This window comes from Raphanus sativus, chromosome 4 (genome assembly GCF_000801105.2).
Source record: "Raphanus sativus cultivar WK10039 chromosome 4, ASM80110v3, whole genome shotgun sequence".
Classification (NCBI taxonomy): Eukaryota; Viridiplantae; Streptophyta; class Magnoliopsida; order Brassicales; family Brassicaceae; genus Raphanus; species Raphanus sativus.
Window position 1 is genome coordinate 17619861 of NC_079514.1, and position 14252 is coordinate 17634112.

The following is a 14252-nucleotide window of genomic DNA, read 5'->3' on the forward strand; positions in this document are numbered from 1 at the left end:
CTTGGAGAACCACATACATGCGCAATTTGCAGAACCAGAGACGAAGGATCGGAAGATGAGGTGATTAAAGAGACTAAGGAGACAATAGTGGAAGAATCAATCAACAAAAAGTAGCCAGGCAACAACAATCACGTGAAAAAATGTAGCTACATGTATAAATAAAGGTGGAAAAATAAGATTCCACAATATAATAATGTAAGAGTGGACAAATAATGAGCCACGCGTCCTGTAAAATAGTTATGTCTCTATCCCATATGTACTATAAATAGGGATGTAATCCTCGCTTGAAGGGCCGAGTGAAATAAGAAATCGAACAAGTTTCGTTTCAAAGAGTTGAGAAAAATCTTTCTCTGAAAAACTCCAACTGTTGAAGGATAACAAACCTTCTGAATAACAGTTTCCACTTGGCAAAACTCATAAACACAAATCAAAAACACTCGAGAATCAAAGAAGCTCAATAAAATTCAGGCGGCTCTTACAACCAACAAATATTCAACTATAACTCATTTCAGGTATGTCTGATAACGAAGAAACTCAAAACACAGTACTTTATTAGATTATATTAGTAGTATTGATACAAATAATTTCTTTGAACAACATATATTAATCCAAGGATCAAAAATTAAGAACATTTAAAAAGAAGCAAAAATAACATTAAAATGATAATATATCATTAAAATGATAATATATCTTTAATGTTATTTTTGCTTCTTTTTCAAGGTTCTTAATTTTTGATCCTTGGATTCATATATCTTTTTCAAAGAAATTATTTTTATCAATACTACTAATATAATCTAATAAATTATTTTGTACTTTGTTTTGAGTTTCTTCGTTATCAGACATACCTGAAATGAGTTATAGTTGAATCTTTGTTGGGTATAAGAGTCGCCTGAATTTTATTGAGCTTCTTTGATTCTCGAGTGTTTTTGATTTGTGTTTATGAGTTTTGCCAAGTGGAAACTGTTATTCAGAAGGTTTTTTATCCTTCAACAGTTAGAGTTTTTTAGAGAAAGATTTTTCTCAACTCTTTGAAACGAAACTTGTTTGATTTCTTATTTCACTCTGCCCTTCAAGCGAGGATTACATCCCTATTTATAGTACATATGGGATAGAGACATAACTATTTTACAGGACGCGTGGCTCATTATTTGTCCATTCTTACATTATTACATTGTGGAATCTTATTCTTCCACCTTTATTTATACATGTAGCTACATTTTTTCACGTGATTGTTGTTGCCTGGCTACTTTTTGTTGATTGATTCTTCCACTATTGTCTCCTTAGTCTCTTTAATCACCTCATCTTCCGATCCTTCGTCTCTGGTTCTGCAAATTGCGCATGTATGTGGTTCTCCAAGCTTGACTTTGAACTGTGTATTTCTAAGTAATTCACACATTAGTTGATGATACCTTGGGCATTTGATGAGAGTATTATCCCATATTCTGAAAACAAATGGGCCTATTTCCTTTTTAATTGGTGTTTCTTCAGTTGTTTTGGTGAGTAGTAACGTTGAATCGCTTTTGTAATTAAGACGATGATTGTTACTATTTTTGAGCATTTCAATTGTTAGTTCGGCATCTACTTGAATCCTGTCTTCGTTGGTATATTCAATGTTTGCTGGGTCGTCCCTTGTTGGATATTGTCCGTTACTTATTCCCATAATAATTACCTTTGATGCTGGACAGCTAACTCATGTTTCTCCTGTTTCTGTTATTTAAAACTACGGGCAGTTGCTGTAATACTGCATGAATACTTCTTTATTTTTTGCATATCTGGTGAAATGCCGGGAAACGGCTGTTTTTAGGTCTTGGGGAAAGTGTTTGAGTTGCTGTTCAGGATTTTGGATATAGAGTGTTTCGATAATTCTGAAACTATGTAGGTTAATGGTGGTTATTAGGCTTGCTTCGTGTAGGACAATAGCTTTTGGGCCTAAGCCCTGATGGTTTTTTGGGTATATGTGTTTGTATTTGGTGTTCTCTGGATATGTATTTATTTCATCGAAATTTTCTAGAAATTTTCAAGGATAGGTTTTATTTGGTCTTGTACCTCTTATGTTCTAGTAATTGTTCCGATGGTCGGAATTTTTCCGATGGATGTCATGTTAATCGTTGGTTGCATACTTCTTCTCCTGCCAAAAATGAGGCGATTTTTGAACGAATTCTCAATCGATTTATTTTTTTTGCTTGACTCTTCGAGGGTTTGCTTGGCTTTGTCAATTGTTGGATAGCTCTTGTGAATAATATTCTTGCCTGTTATGAATGGGGCTACTTTATGCCAGTCGTCGTAAATTCTCTTCATTGGTCCGTTGAATATGACATAAAATTTGTGAAGCTTTTTAGTGACTGGGCTTTTAGGTGGACTTTCTGGTAGGATTATGGTTTCAGTGTTTTGGGTTTGGTTTTTTGATTTTAGGTTTTGGATTACTGATTCGAGTGAATTTATTTCGTCTTGGAGCTTCTTTAGGTTTTCCTTCTTGTGCTCGAGTTGATTCTCCAAAGTTTCTATTGCTGCTTCCATGATTTCCTGAAACTGAAATGAGTTGTGTGTCTTATGGCTGATTGTTTTATATGATATATTCTATATCAAGAGTATACTATTGATAAATATATCATTGATAGGTAATTATTAATGATAGTTTATCAATTTTTCTATTGATAAATATAATTGTTTATTTTGGGGTTTCATCTCTGAATTGTGAATTCTCTTGTTACTGAATCAGCAATTGAATTTAACTCTCTTTTTATGTATACTGGTACATATGAGTATTGTGCTATTTGCATCTGCCATCTTATTAATCTTCCTTGATTATAATTTGCCTTTATGTTATAGTTTTGAATTCCGATCAAGTGTTTTGAATCAGTTCTTAGATACAACGTGATTGGTCCTAAATCAATCTGCCATTTTTAAATGTTTTTAGAGATGCTAATGTTTCTAGTTCATGTATCGGATATTTTTGTTAAGTATTAGTGAAAGTGCCGCTATTTTATTTTACTAGTTTTCTTGTTTTAAAGAAGCTTTTTGAGTTATTAGTTCTTTTATTCTTTCAATTGTTTCTAACTTTTTGCCATATAATGCTGTTAAAGTGGCTTCCCAATGTGTTATGCATGCGTCAGTAGAGACGATGAGTATATCATCATCACTTGGATTTTATAATTCTGGTAATTCATTACACATCTCTTTTAGTTTTACAACAACCTTACTATCTTCTTCGGTCCATTTTCAAGGTACCTTTTCGGATATTTTTTGTTGTAAGGATTTTCTTTGTTTTGCAAGATCCTTAAAAAATCATTGATCAGCTAAATAGTTAGATTTCCAAGGAAGCGTTGTATTTGCTTTCTATCTTGTAAATGATTAGGGATTTGATTTATTTTTTTCAAGTATGTGTTTTTGTGCGATAATTTTTCCGTTGAAATTTATTTCTAATCCTAAGAATTCTATTTTTTGTTTAAGTATTTGAGCTTTCTTTTGGCTTAGTACTAGATATTTTTCTTTACATTTTTCAAGTATTTTATATACTTTTTCGAGATGATCCTTTTCATCATATTTTGTGAATATTATTATATCATCTGTATATACTGAACTGAATTCTTCGTATCCGGTTAAATTGGTATCCATAAATTGTTGAAATATTCATGGGGCTTGTTTTAACCCAAACGGTAATACATTCCACTTAAAGTGTTTTTGAGGTGGGCGTGTAAAGGCCATTAATGGTTTAGTATTCCCATGGAGCTGGATTTGTTAATATCCCGACTTTGCATCAAGTGCTGAGAAATTCTTAGCTCCTCTTAATTTTTTAATTAGGTATTCTTTCCTAGGTAGATTTTGAGCATTACCTATTGTTGCTTCATTTATTTTTCGGTAGTCTATCACCATTCGTTTTTTACCTCTTTTTGTTCGTTATGATTATTGACATAGAAAACGGGTGACGAGTGTTGACTAAAACTTTCTCTAATCAATCATTTTTCAATAATATTTTAATTTCTTTTTGGAATTCTTTTACATCTTGTTCAATATAAGTTATTTTATAGTTGACTCTTATTTCTTTGTTAGGGTCTTTTAATCTAATTTCTGCTAGCATATTATTAGTATTTTTAATATCTAATGGATCTTCACGACATACTTCTTCTAGTTTGTACATAACCTTTTCATAGTTTATCATTGATTCTATTTTATTTACTAGCTGAATTTTTAATTTTTTTTAGTGTTATATATGGGTATATTTACTACCTCTTTCTTTTGTTTTCTTATTTTTGGGCATGTTAACGATATGTGTTTTAAATACTGATAGAAAGGTCTATATAATTTTTAAGAAGTTATTTCCGATTATAAAAGGTACTCATGTATCATGTTTTTAAACACTTGGTATTATAAATATTTTTTCGGCTATTTTATATAAATTATAAAAGCTCCGTAATTAATTTTGTGTTCGCTTTTATCTGCCACTCTTATAGTTAATAGTTTTTTCCATAATGTTTTATCTATAGTATTTTCTCGTGCAATACATAGTGTAGCACCGGTATCATATATGCTAGAGTTTTGGTTTTTTTTTTGTCATCTAATATTTGTATCTGAATGAATGTGCTATTCGGGGTTCATTCGAACTACTGTATCCACTTTCAGATTAAGATAATATTTCATAACAATATGATGATTCATTGTCTAATGAGTTTATTGATTCTATTGGTATTAGTCCAACTGAACTGATTTGATTAAGATATTTTATTTCCTTTTATAGGATTTTTTATTTAGACATTCATTTGTATAATGGCCTATTTCATGGCATAACCAACATTTACAATTTTTCTTGCCTTATGGGCAATATTTTTCGTTACCCGTTACTTTCTTTTATTTTTCTTTATAATAATTCTTTCCTTTTTCTCATTTATACAATTTCCTTCTTCTTGGTCTAAAGTATTTATTCTTGAATCTAAACTTTTTATTTTCATGTTTATAATATTTCTTGTATTTATGTTTTTTTATATTTTCTTTGCTTTTCGCAACCAAATTTTTGAGGTATATCTTCGTAATTTTCGCAATTGAATTCAAATGTTTTTTTGCTCTTTTAATTTATTGACTTTGAATACATAAGGTTCTTACGCATTCTCTTAGAGTTCGTATCATTCCTCCAAAAGTGTCAGATTCTATTTTTTATCTATATTTTCTTAAAATAATTTGGGTAATGTTATGTTAAACGGGGATGGTAATTTTTGTATAAACACTTCCATGTATTTAACATAATCATCGTGTGGTAATTCATAATAGTTCTTTTCGTATTGACATATGAATTCATTTAAGTATCGCATATTGCATGTTTCTATATTATTTAATATATGTCTTACTTTTGCTATTTGTTTTTCATCTTCATTAGTTTGCTCTTTCTCTAATAGGTTTATACCACCTAAGAACTGTATATTTAATTGTTCAACCACAATGACAAGGATTTGTTGATTGTCTCTGAAGTCTTGTAGTTGCATTTTATTAACATCTTTCATTCCGACAAGATATGTGAATACAATTCCGGTTGTATTATATATTAAAAGATTTAAATCATTTTTAGCATTCATTTTCTGAATTGTTTCATTTAACTGTAACTGCATTTCTTGTTCAGAGACCCAAGTGTGTAATCTAGTTTTTCCTTCTTGGTGATTAACACAATCAAGATCCAACAAATCGTTATATTATTATGGTTTTGGTTTAAATTATTGATATTCTTCAAACTTTCCTGTTTCGGATCAAAAATATCCTCGTTTATTTTTATAACCATCGTCAATTTTTATGGTTGGTTTTTGATCAATAAGTTCTTATTGTTTATTGGTTCCTTCTCCTTCTACAGGATTCAAAAAAGGGACAAATGGTTCTTCTGATGAAGAGGAGTGATAAATTATTATTTCATTTTGTTCAAGTTGCTGAGGGTTGTCTACTAAAGTAATATTTTTTAGCATTTTTCTTAGTTTTTTATGTGTTCATCTATTTATCGTGATATGGTACACTGCTCTTTTTAAAAAAAAATATATATCACACATATCTTTAGTTAAACGGCTCAGGAGAGGAGAAAACTCCCCACGCGCGCCGCTGCCGACCGGCTGGCTCGGCTCGGCTTTTGGTGGAGGACCTCTAGCCCAATAAGAATTTTTGACCAATTTAACCCCAATGTTTTTGCCAATTAATTATTAAAAACAGCATGCAATTTTATTTTAAACGATATGAAGTTCGTTAAAAATGAATCGATGTTCCTCTTCTTGACGTTAAATTTAAACGAGAACAGATCTTGCAGAGTACATTTCGTAACATTTCAACTCCGAGATCCTCGCGAGATTTTGCCAACGTGCACACGTGCTGTTTCAGTTGCGGAAAGTGACTCGTTTTCTCTTCTTTATAAACTTGTCTCCTTTTCATTTTATTTTTAACATTTTACAGAAACACAAACCAGCAAGTTTCTTAGCGTAAGTCTTTTAGATCGAGAGTATTTCGTTGTATTATTAGTTCGTACAAACAGTTCACGAGTGCTGTGTGACTGTTCGTCATGATTTTATCATGGGACTCCTATTCATTATGATCTATCGCACTTACGAAGCAAATATAAAGAGTTAAGGAAAGAGATATCATATCTTGATTCCATGGTTTCTTTTTTGAAAACGGTTTCTCAAATTGTCTTTTCATTTCGTCTATTTTTCTTTAACATCGGTTTTATATTATCGTTTATATCAGTTCAGTTTCCTGCTTCTACATTTAGCATCCTGGGTTTAATATTTTCTTAAATCAGTTTTGGATTTTTAATTTGGATTTAGCAGGCTATTTTCTCAGAGAAAAGGAAATCAATGGATAAAGAATCATCTCAGTGTCTCTTTGTTGCCGAAAGCATCATCCAAAAATGCCCTTTCCTCAGAAACATCAACAAGGCTACCAGGAACTGTAAACTTTTCTTACACTTTAACCTGAAAAGTTGTATGCTCTATTTGATCAATGGTGATCTAATCTAAAGTTTTTTTTTTTTGTCACGCATCTAATCTAAAGTTTATTTTTTTTGTTTTTCAGGTGCAGGGAGGTAGTAAAGGTCCAATTTTTGAAGGAGATGGTCTTGGATTTGATTCAGCTTTCAAGCTCTTCCATGGCAAAGACGGCATTTGTCCCGCTTTCTGGACATTCTAGTTTCAGAGATGATCTTCAAGACACCAGACAGACTTCTATGCAATTCAATCCTCTTGCGGGAAAGGTCGCGCCTACCAGCTTTTGGTCCTGGAGGCCCTTTTAGCTTTGGCCCCTTCTCAGGCAAATTCAAGAAACAACAACATATAAGTAACCCAACAAACAACAGGTAAGATTGTATAAAAGCCTCGAGTCTTTTTACTATGGAGATCAGTAACTTATTTTGTTTTTTTTTTTTTGCTCTATTGCAGTCTGGGGACTCATCAAAACATGAGGCGGTTAGAGACGAATGGTTAAAAACCGGGAACTGTCCAATCGCAAGAGCTGCAAGCGAAGTCATGCCCCTTGTGGCTAAAGCATTAAACCACCATCTGGTATGAAATTTAGATGTCTTGCTCCTATAGTAGCTGTTGGTTAAAAGCCTTCGCCCTCAGCCTCTACCTGAAAAGATGCTCGCAATCGCTCTGGCTGCAAACGTACCCCTCGGTGTTTGGAGAGAACACACCATCAAGTTCTCGCCTTCTTGGTTTGTGGCGGTTCATAGCGATGCTAAGGAAATCTGTGTTAATGCCGAAAACTGCCATGGCTTTGAGCCTTTGACCATTGGAGCTTCCATCTTGGGACAGGTCATTGGTTCAAGAGCTGAACGGTACCGTCTCAGAGCGTTAGCTGCGAACACAGTTGCTGAAACATCTACCACTGTTACGGCTGGTTCTGGATAATACAACCAAACATCTAGTGATTCAGGCTATGCTGGAGAATCTGCTAAAATCAACTGGACTCTGTTATTGATATATGTTAGTTAATTCAAACTACAGATTACTCTATGTGCGGATTGTATGTTGGAAGGTTTTGTAATTCAGTAAAAATCAGATTAATGGTGTCGTTTTTAGCCTGTTTTCTGAATAAATTCCCAGTAACTATCTTATAATTTGCAAGAGAGTAATTTTAACAACAAATATCTTTCTGAACAAACAAAATATGAGATACAAAAGCAAGCAATGTCTGTCAACTTCGATTTCATAAAGCCTTGTGAAATAGTCAAGCTTTTTCCACTAAACTTACAACTCTCAGTCGAATTGGAAGACCCCTGGAGATAGAAAAAGATGAAGAAACTTTAGATTACACACATATACTTCAATAGAAACCAAAAGCTTTTTTACTCATCTTAGTCTAATTGGTTTTAGATTGTACTCATCTTAACAAATTAAAATTCAAGCATAAATGTTACTTAAACATTAACCAGAAACAAGCTATAGCCTCATATAAAATAATCTCACCTGGTTCTAACTGAAGCTTGTCTTCTAGTAAATCTCATCATCAGGTATCTCAGGAGTCAAAAACTTCATCGGATCTTTGCTAATCTCCTCATAGTTTACTCTCGGTTTCACCCTATCAGGAACAGGCTCCAGAGGAATGATGCTGTCCCCATCAATAACCCCATCAATCAAACCATACTCAACCGCTTCAATCGGAGACATGTACCGGTCCCTGTCAATATCCTTCAGGACCTGCTCAAACGACCGGCCAGTACACCCAGCGATAATGCTGGTGACATTGTTCTTGTTGTGCATAACTTCTTTCGCTTGGATCTCAACATCTATAGCTTGACCGCTCGCACCTCCAAGAGGCTGATGCATCATTATCCTCGTGTTGGGCATCGCAAAGCGCTTGCCTCTAGTTCCAGCACCGAGAATGATCGACGCTGTTGATGCAGCGATGCCGAGAGCAATCGTGGAAACATCGGCTCTCACGAGTTGAACCACATCGTATATAGCCATGGTTGCACTAAACAGGTAACAAAGGGACATAAAAAAGTTAGATCATATGAAGCAGAACCAAACACTAGTCAACAACAAAACTTGAAGTCACTTAAAAGGTTTGAACTTTCACAAAATTGAATTACTAAACCCTAGTGATCTGACCTAACTTGCGAGTGGGCAGAGCTTAGAAGTTAAAAAGACTGAAACTTTCGCCACTAAAGCAGAAACCCAGATCGAGAATTAACCTGAGGGAGCCACCAGAGGAGTTGATGAAGAGTTTGATGTCTTTCTTAGGATCTTTAGCATCTAAGAGGAGCAACTGACTCATGATTGCGTCGGCGACGAAATCGTCGATACTGCTGCCGAGGAAGACGATTCGCTCCCTGAGGAGGAGACCCATGACGTCGGATTCGGCGCCGCGAATAGCTGACTCCTGGGTCTGCGACATCTCGATTGAAGCGTTCGCGAATCTCAGTGGCGACGGAGAGGTTCTCAAGGGAGGTGAGATGAGTTTGGTGGGTTTGAGGGAGAGGTTGTTGGGTTTTGGGAAAGAAGAAGAAGATGCGGAGGAGGAAGAGGAGCTGAGTCTTGACGAAACGAGGAGTGAAGGTTTGAGGGAGGATGAGAGAGATAGGGTTCCCATGGCTGAAGAAGCGAAGAAGAAGTAAAGAGTTTGGGATGAGAGAAATTGAGGAAAGTAGATTTGATAAAACTCGGGGAGGATGAAAGAACCACGCGACTTATGGACCCGGTTACATTTCCGGATCGGTTATTTTCTCTATATTGGTTTGTTCAACTAAATGTTTTTCAAACCGGAAAAGTTTTTTTTTTTTTTTGAATTTAAAAAGGGTTAAACCCGAGTCAATGATGACACAAGCCTAACCTCCGGGTGGAGGTACAGTCCACGGATAGACCCTCTCCTGAGCATTCAAATGAGTCGAAAGCAATAACTTATATCCGTGTGGCCGGTGGGGTTTGAACCCGGGTTCGCCTTATTAGGTTTTTTAATTCTCTCAAGCGCCACTAGGCCACCACCACCGGTTACAGAAAAGTTTTTAGATCATGGAAATGGAATGGTTCGATAGGATTTAACTTTTCAATTAGTTTATCTATAACACTACTAAAAGGAGAATATGAAGTTCCCTGAGCATGTCCACGTCGACTTAAAAAGTTGGCCAATCAGAACATTTCAATAAAACACGTCAGATGGGTTTAAGTCTATTGATGGGCTTAAGATCGAAGAGAATTTATAACGAGTGGTGAACCGAAGCTAAAAGCTAAAGCGATGGGGCTACCTGCGTCGAAGAGTAATCAGCGTCAATGGAGCCTCCTGGACATCGTAACCGCCGCCTTCTTCGGCATCGTCCTTCTCTTCTTCATCCTCCTCTTCACTCCTCTCGGCGATTCCGTGGCCGCCTCTGGTCGCCAAACGCCGCTCATCTCCACCGCGACAGATCCGAGGCAACTGCAGCGTCTGGTGAATCTGGTTGAGTCTGGTCACCATTTGCAGCAGTATTGTCCCGCGGATGCCTCTTCCTCTTTCTGTATAAGCCGAAGAAGCTATCACGATTAGGTCCAGATTCAACCTCATCCTTTTGAAAAGCTAGAAAAGGTTAAGACCTTCATTGTTTCAAACTACAGTTTTCTCTGTAATTTTTTTATCTGTATAGAGTTCTCATAGATTTAATGTAATTTGAAGATTGATTTCAGATTTTCCCTTTTTGATAAACTCTAATAATCAAAAGCATCGTTACTTTCCCGTCTTTTCAGCTCTTACTCTCAGTAGATTATATATTTTCTACACAAAAGACAAATAGTGATTCCCGTCTTCTTCCTGTAAGTTACTATCTCCACTCTTTAAAGAGTCCAACTTTTCAGCTTTTACATTGTGTGTGTTTTATTTTCTGGCTCTAAAAGGCTAATTCAATGGGTTTGGATAGTTATTATTATCTTTTGTGTAAGTTGATGGTTCTCTTCGATGGGTTTGAATATCAATTATCAGGTCGTTGTTCGACGGCTGAAGCCGGGAGGTATATGGGGAAGAAGAGGAAGCGAGCCGGGAGGTATATGGGGAAGAAGAGGAAGCGAGAGAACAAAGGTACCTGCTCAACATGAAAACATCTAAACGCATGTCTATGGCTCTTTACGTTGTATGTTTGTGGTCTTTATCTTCTGAATACATGATTCTGATTTAATATAAGATGTTTGAGTCATTGTCTGCTTTTCATCATATCTCAGTAAAAAAGTTGTTTCTTTGGTTTCGTCGTGTTCTTCTGAATTTGGTGTTTGGATTTTAAACAGATCATATTACATGAAACTGCAGTTGGGATCTCTTCCGTCGGGCTTTTATGTACAGATTCACACAGGAAGTAATGTTTTGTGGATCAGTTGTGTCTCTTGAAATGGGTATCCTCATACCAGCGAACTCCAAGTAAAGCTTCTCATGTCTTTTTCATTTTTGAATTCTCTGGCTTCAGATTAATGTGCTGCTCTGTTTGCATATTCAGTTGAATTACTTTGCTCCAGGGAGTTCAGTAATAATGACACCAGTCTCATGTTGTGACCATAGATGTAGCTGGGGTGTTCAGTCCTTTCCTTCAGGCTGTTATGTTCAGAACAACCTTGAGCTTACACGTTTCAGTATAGGGATGAAAGTGGCACCTCAGGGTTCTATGTCTTTGACGTCTTGCAGTTTGAAATGATATAGGAAGCTCTCTTTCCTTAAACTCAAGAACTCTTGGTTGTGTTCGGGTGAGTAATTTCAGCAAATTATGTGTTCATATTCAATCGTTATGGGCCTCTACACTTGACTTTGTGTGGGATTGTTTTTGTGGAACAGATTCAGCACCTCACAGATGGACGATTTAGTGGAGTCGGATCAAGCTATTGATGGAATCTTCGGGTTTAGACAACAAGAAATCTCTGTAAACTTTTGGTTTACTTGGCAGGGAATATCTCCTAGAGCGTTCTCACACTGCTTGAAAGGAGAAAACATATGCCTGAGAGAATCCAGCAGCATCAAATGGCCATATCCAAGTACGTAAGCTTTATCTCCATGTTTCAAGTTGGAGGTTTATCAGTGAATGATTAACTCTCTCTCTCTCTCTCTCTTTATTCATTTGTTTTGGTTATGTAACAGTTTATATTGTTGGAGGATGGAAAGTGAAGCCGGGGAGAAGTGCTTCGGGTGTACAGATATGGGACCTTTACAATTCCTACTAGAATTAGGTCAACAAAAAATCGTATTTGAAAAAACATGTCTGTTTCTTTAGATTAAGTGGATTTTGAATGTTCAATTTTAGTTTCATTTAGCTTCACTGTTTTTGCTTAGACGTGGAAACCGAATTTCGTTTGAACTTATAACAAAATTTAATAATAATTATTCACTTACTGGAAAAAGTTAAAAAAAAATGTATGAATAAGGAATATAAATATAATTACAATGCTGTTGTGTAAATTATTTTTTAGAGTTTTTAAACTGAAAAAGTAAGAGAAACCTTTATGATACTTCAGAAAATTTATTCAATTGTTTTTAAAATACTAACATGTATTTATCTCAAACATATATGAATTTCAAGCATGGAAAATAATAAACTCGAATTTAAAATTCACTTCTTAATAGTTTTATAATGTAACTCAAATCAGGATTAAAATATCTTACCAGTTATTTAAATTAAGAAGAGTAGTTTAAAATAAAGGTAATTTGAAAATTTAAATAATAAATAGGATATTTATCAAATTATCTTTTTTTATGTTTATTTTGATTTTGAATTGATTCCATATTGGATTCTATCGGCCTTTGACAAGAAATACCTAAATACGTGCTTAGTTATAGTGAATTAAAAACTAAAACGTGGTTGGTGTGTTGGTGTTCATTGAAAAAGTGACCAATGCACCCAGCACCCATGCATATATATTAATCAGTTCTTAAAACAATTTAATTTGCAAATGTTTTCCTCACATTTTAATTTGCAAATGTTTTCCTCACATGTTGTGAAGAATAAAAGAGATTAACTCATTGGATGATCCAAAGAAAACTGATAATAAGTATGAAAAATGAAAAAAAGTAAGAGTTCATCTAATTCCAAAAGATGATGTATAATAAGCTAAATAAAAAAGAGTAATTTTTGGGTTCAGCCCTAGGGTGAATGAGAATTGGTTATTTTATATGCAGATTTTTTCAAAAAAAGAAATCAAATATTTAGAATTTATTTATTTTTAAAATAAAAATATAAAATAAATAAAAAATAGTAGTAGCTGTAAAAAAATTAACTTTATTCCAAGGGTTTAGAGTTTATCCAAGGGTTTAGGGTTTATCTTTGGGTATCAAAAATAGTAGTATGAACGGTTTTAACAACATTAAAAAAAAATTACAGCTAATACTATTTTTATTTACTTTTTATCTTTTTGTTTAAAAAATAAATTTTAAATATTCGGTTTCCTTTTTTGAAAAACTCTGCATATGAAATAATCAATTCTCATTGGTTGGTGAACCTATAGGTTCACCCTAGAGGTGAACCCAAAAATTACTCAATAGAAAATGAAGTCCATATTTTTAATTTAATCTTATATGTAATTAAAATTAATATTTTTCAATCAAATAATAGAAAATTTGACTACTACATTTTCAAATTGTCATGCATATATTTAAACTTATATTGTCATGCATATATTTAAGTTTAAAATATCGTGCATATATTTAAACTTAGATTTATTTTTTAATAACCTCAAAATCAACTATGCAAAGCTATTACTTTGATTGTAGATTTCTATATCATTAATACACAGTTTATTTTCTAAATATTTTTTTTTTAAATATTCTGAATTATAAAACCTTAACAAAGCTATATTTAGACTTCAGGAAAAAATTGGAGCTAAGGATAATAAATCCTTTATGCTTTAACTTTAAATATGAGAATTCAAAGACGAAAAATCACTTTTACAAATATTAATATAGATTATTAAATTAAACATATATAATTGATTGAATGCGTTCCAAAAAATTGAATGAATAAAAGCTTAACTATACCAAACATTCCGCGCGTAGCGCGGATAAAAAATCTAGTACTCATAATAAAACGTAGTGCTTCTACATGCATTGCTAATTATCCTCTTCTTTTTTTTCACGGCTGCTAATTATCCTCTTAAAAATCTTACAAACATATATTGTATAGTTGAATTTAAATATTATTTATTAAAGTTCCAATATAAATAATTATTAAATAAAATGTTAATTTAAATAAATTAGAAATCAAATATGAACTTAATACTTTGACTCGGGAGATCTATTGTCGTGAGTTACAAAGATTATTGAATATAATAAAAATGTAAAAAAAAATAAAA

The 14252-nt window shown here is 33.8% G+C and overlaps 1 protein-coding gene and 1 pseudogene across 1 annotated transcript; one reads left to right on the forward strand and one right to left on the reverse strand.

The window, feature by feature from the left end:
• The first annotated feature begins 6871 nt into the window (after positions 1–6871).
• LOC108850441 (uncharacterized) lies at positions 6872–8036 on the forward strand (annotated as a pseudogene).
• Positions 8037–8056: 20 nt separating this feature from the next.
• LOC108855687 (ATP-dependent Clp protease proteolytic subunit 4, chloroplastic) lies at positions 8057–9639 on the reverse strand. The gene is made up of 3 exons (XM_018629563.2): positions 9155–9639; positions 8427–8934; positions 8057–8236 (listed from the first exon to the last, which is right to left on the reverse strand). The coding sequence occupies exons 1-2, from the start codon at positions 9550–9552 to the stop codon at positions 8451–8453; spliced, it is 882 nt and encodes a 293-aa protein (XP_018485065.1). The 5' UTR covers positions 9553–9639; the 3' UTR covers positions 8057–8236; positions 8427–8450.
• Between the last annotated feature and the right edge of the window lie 4613 nt (positions 9640–14252).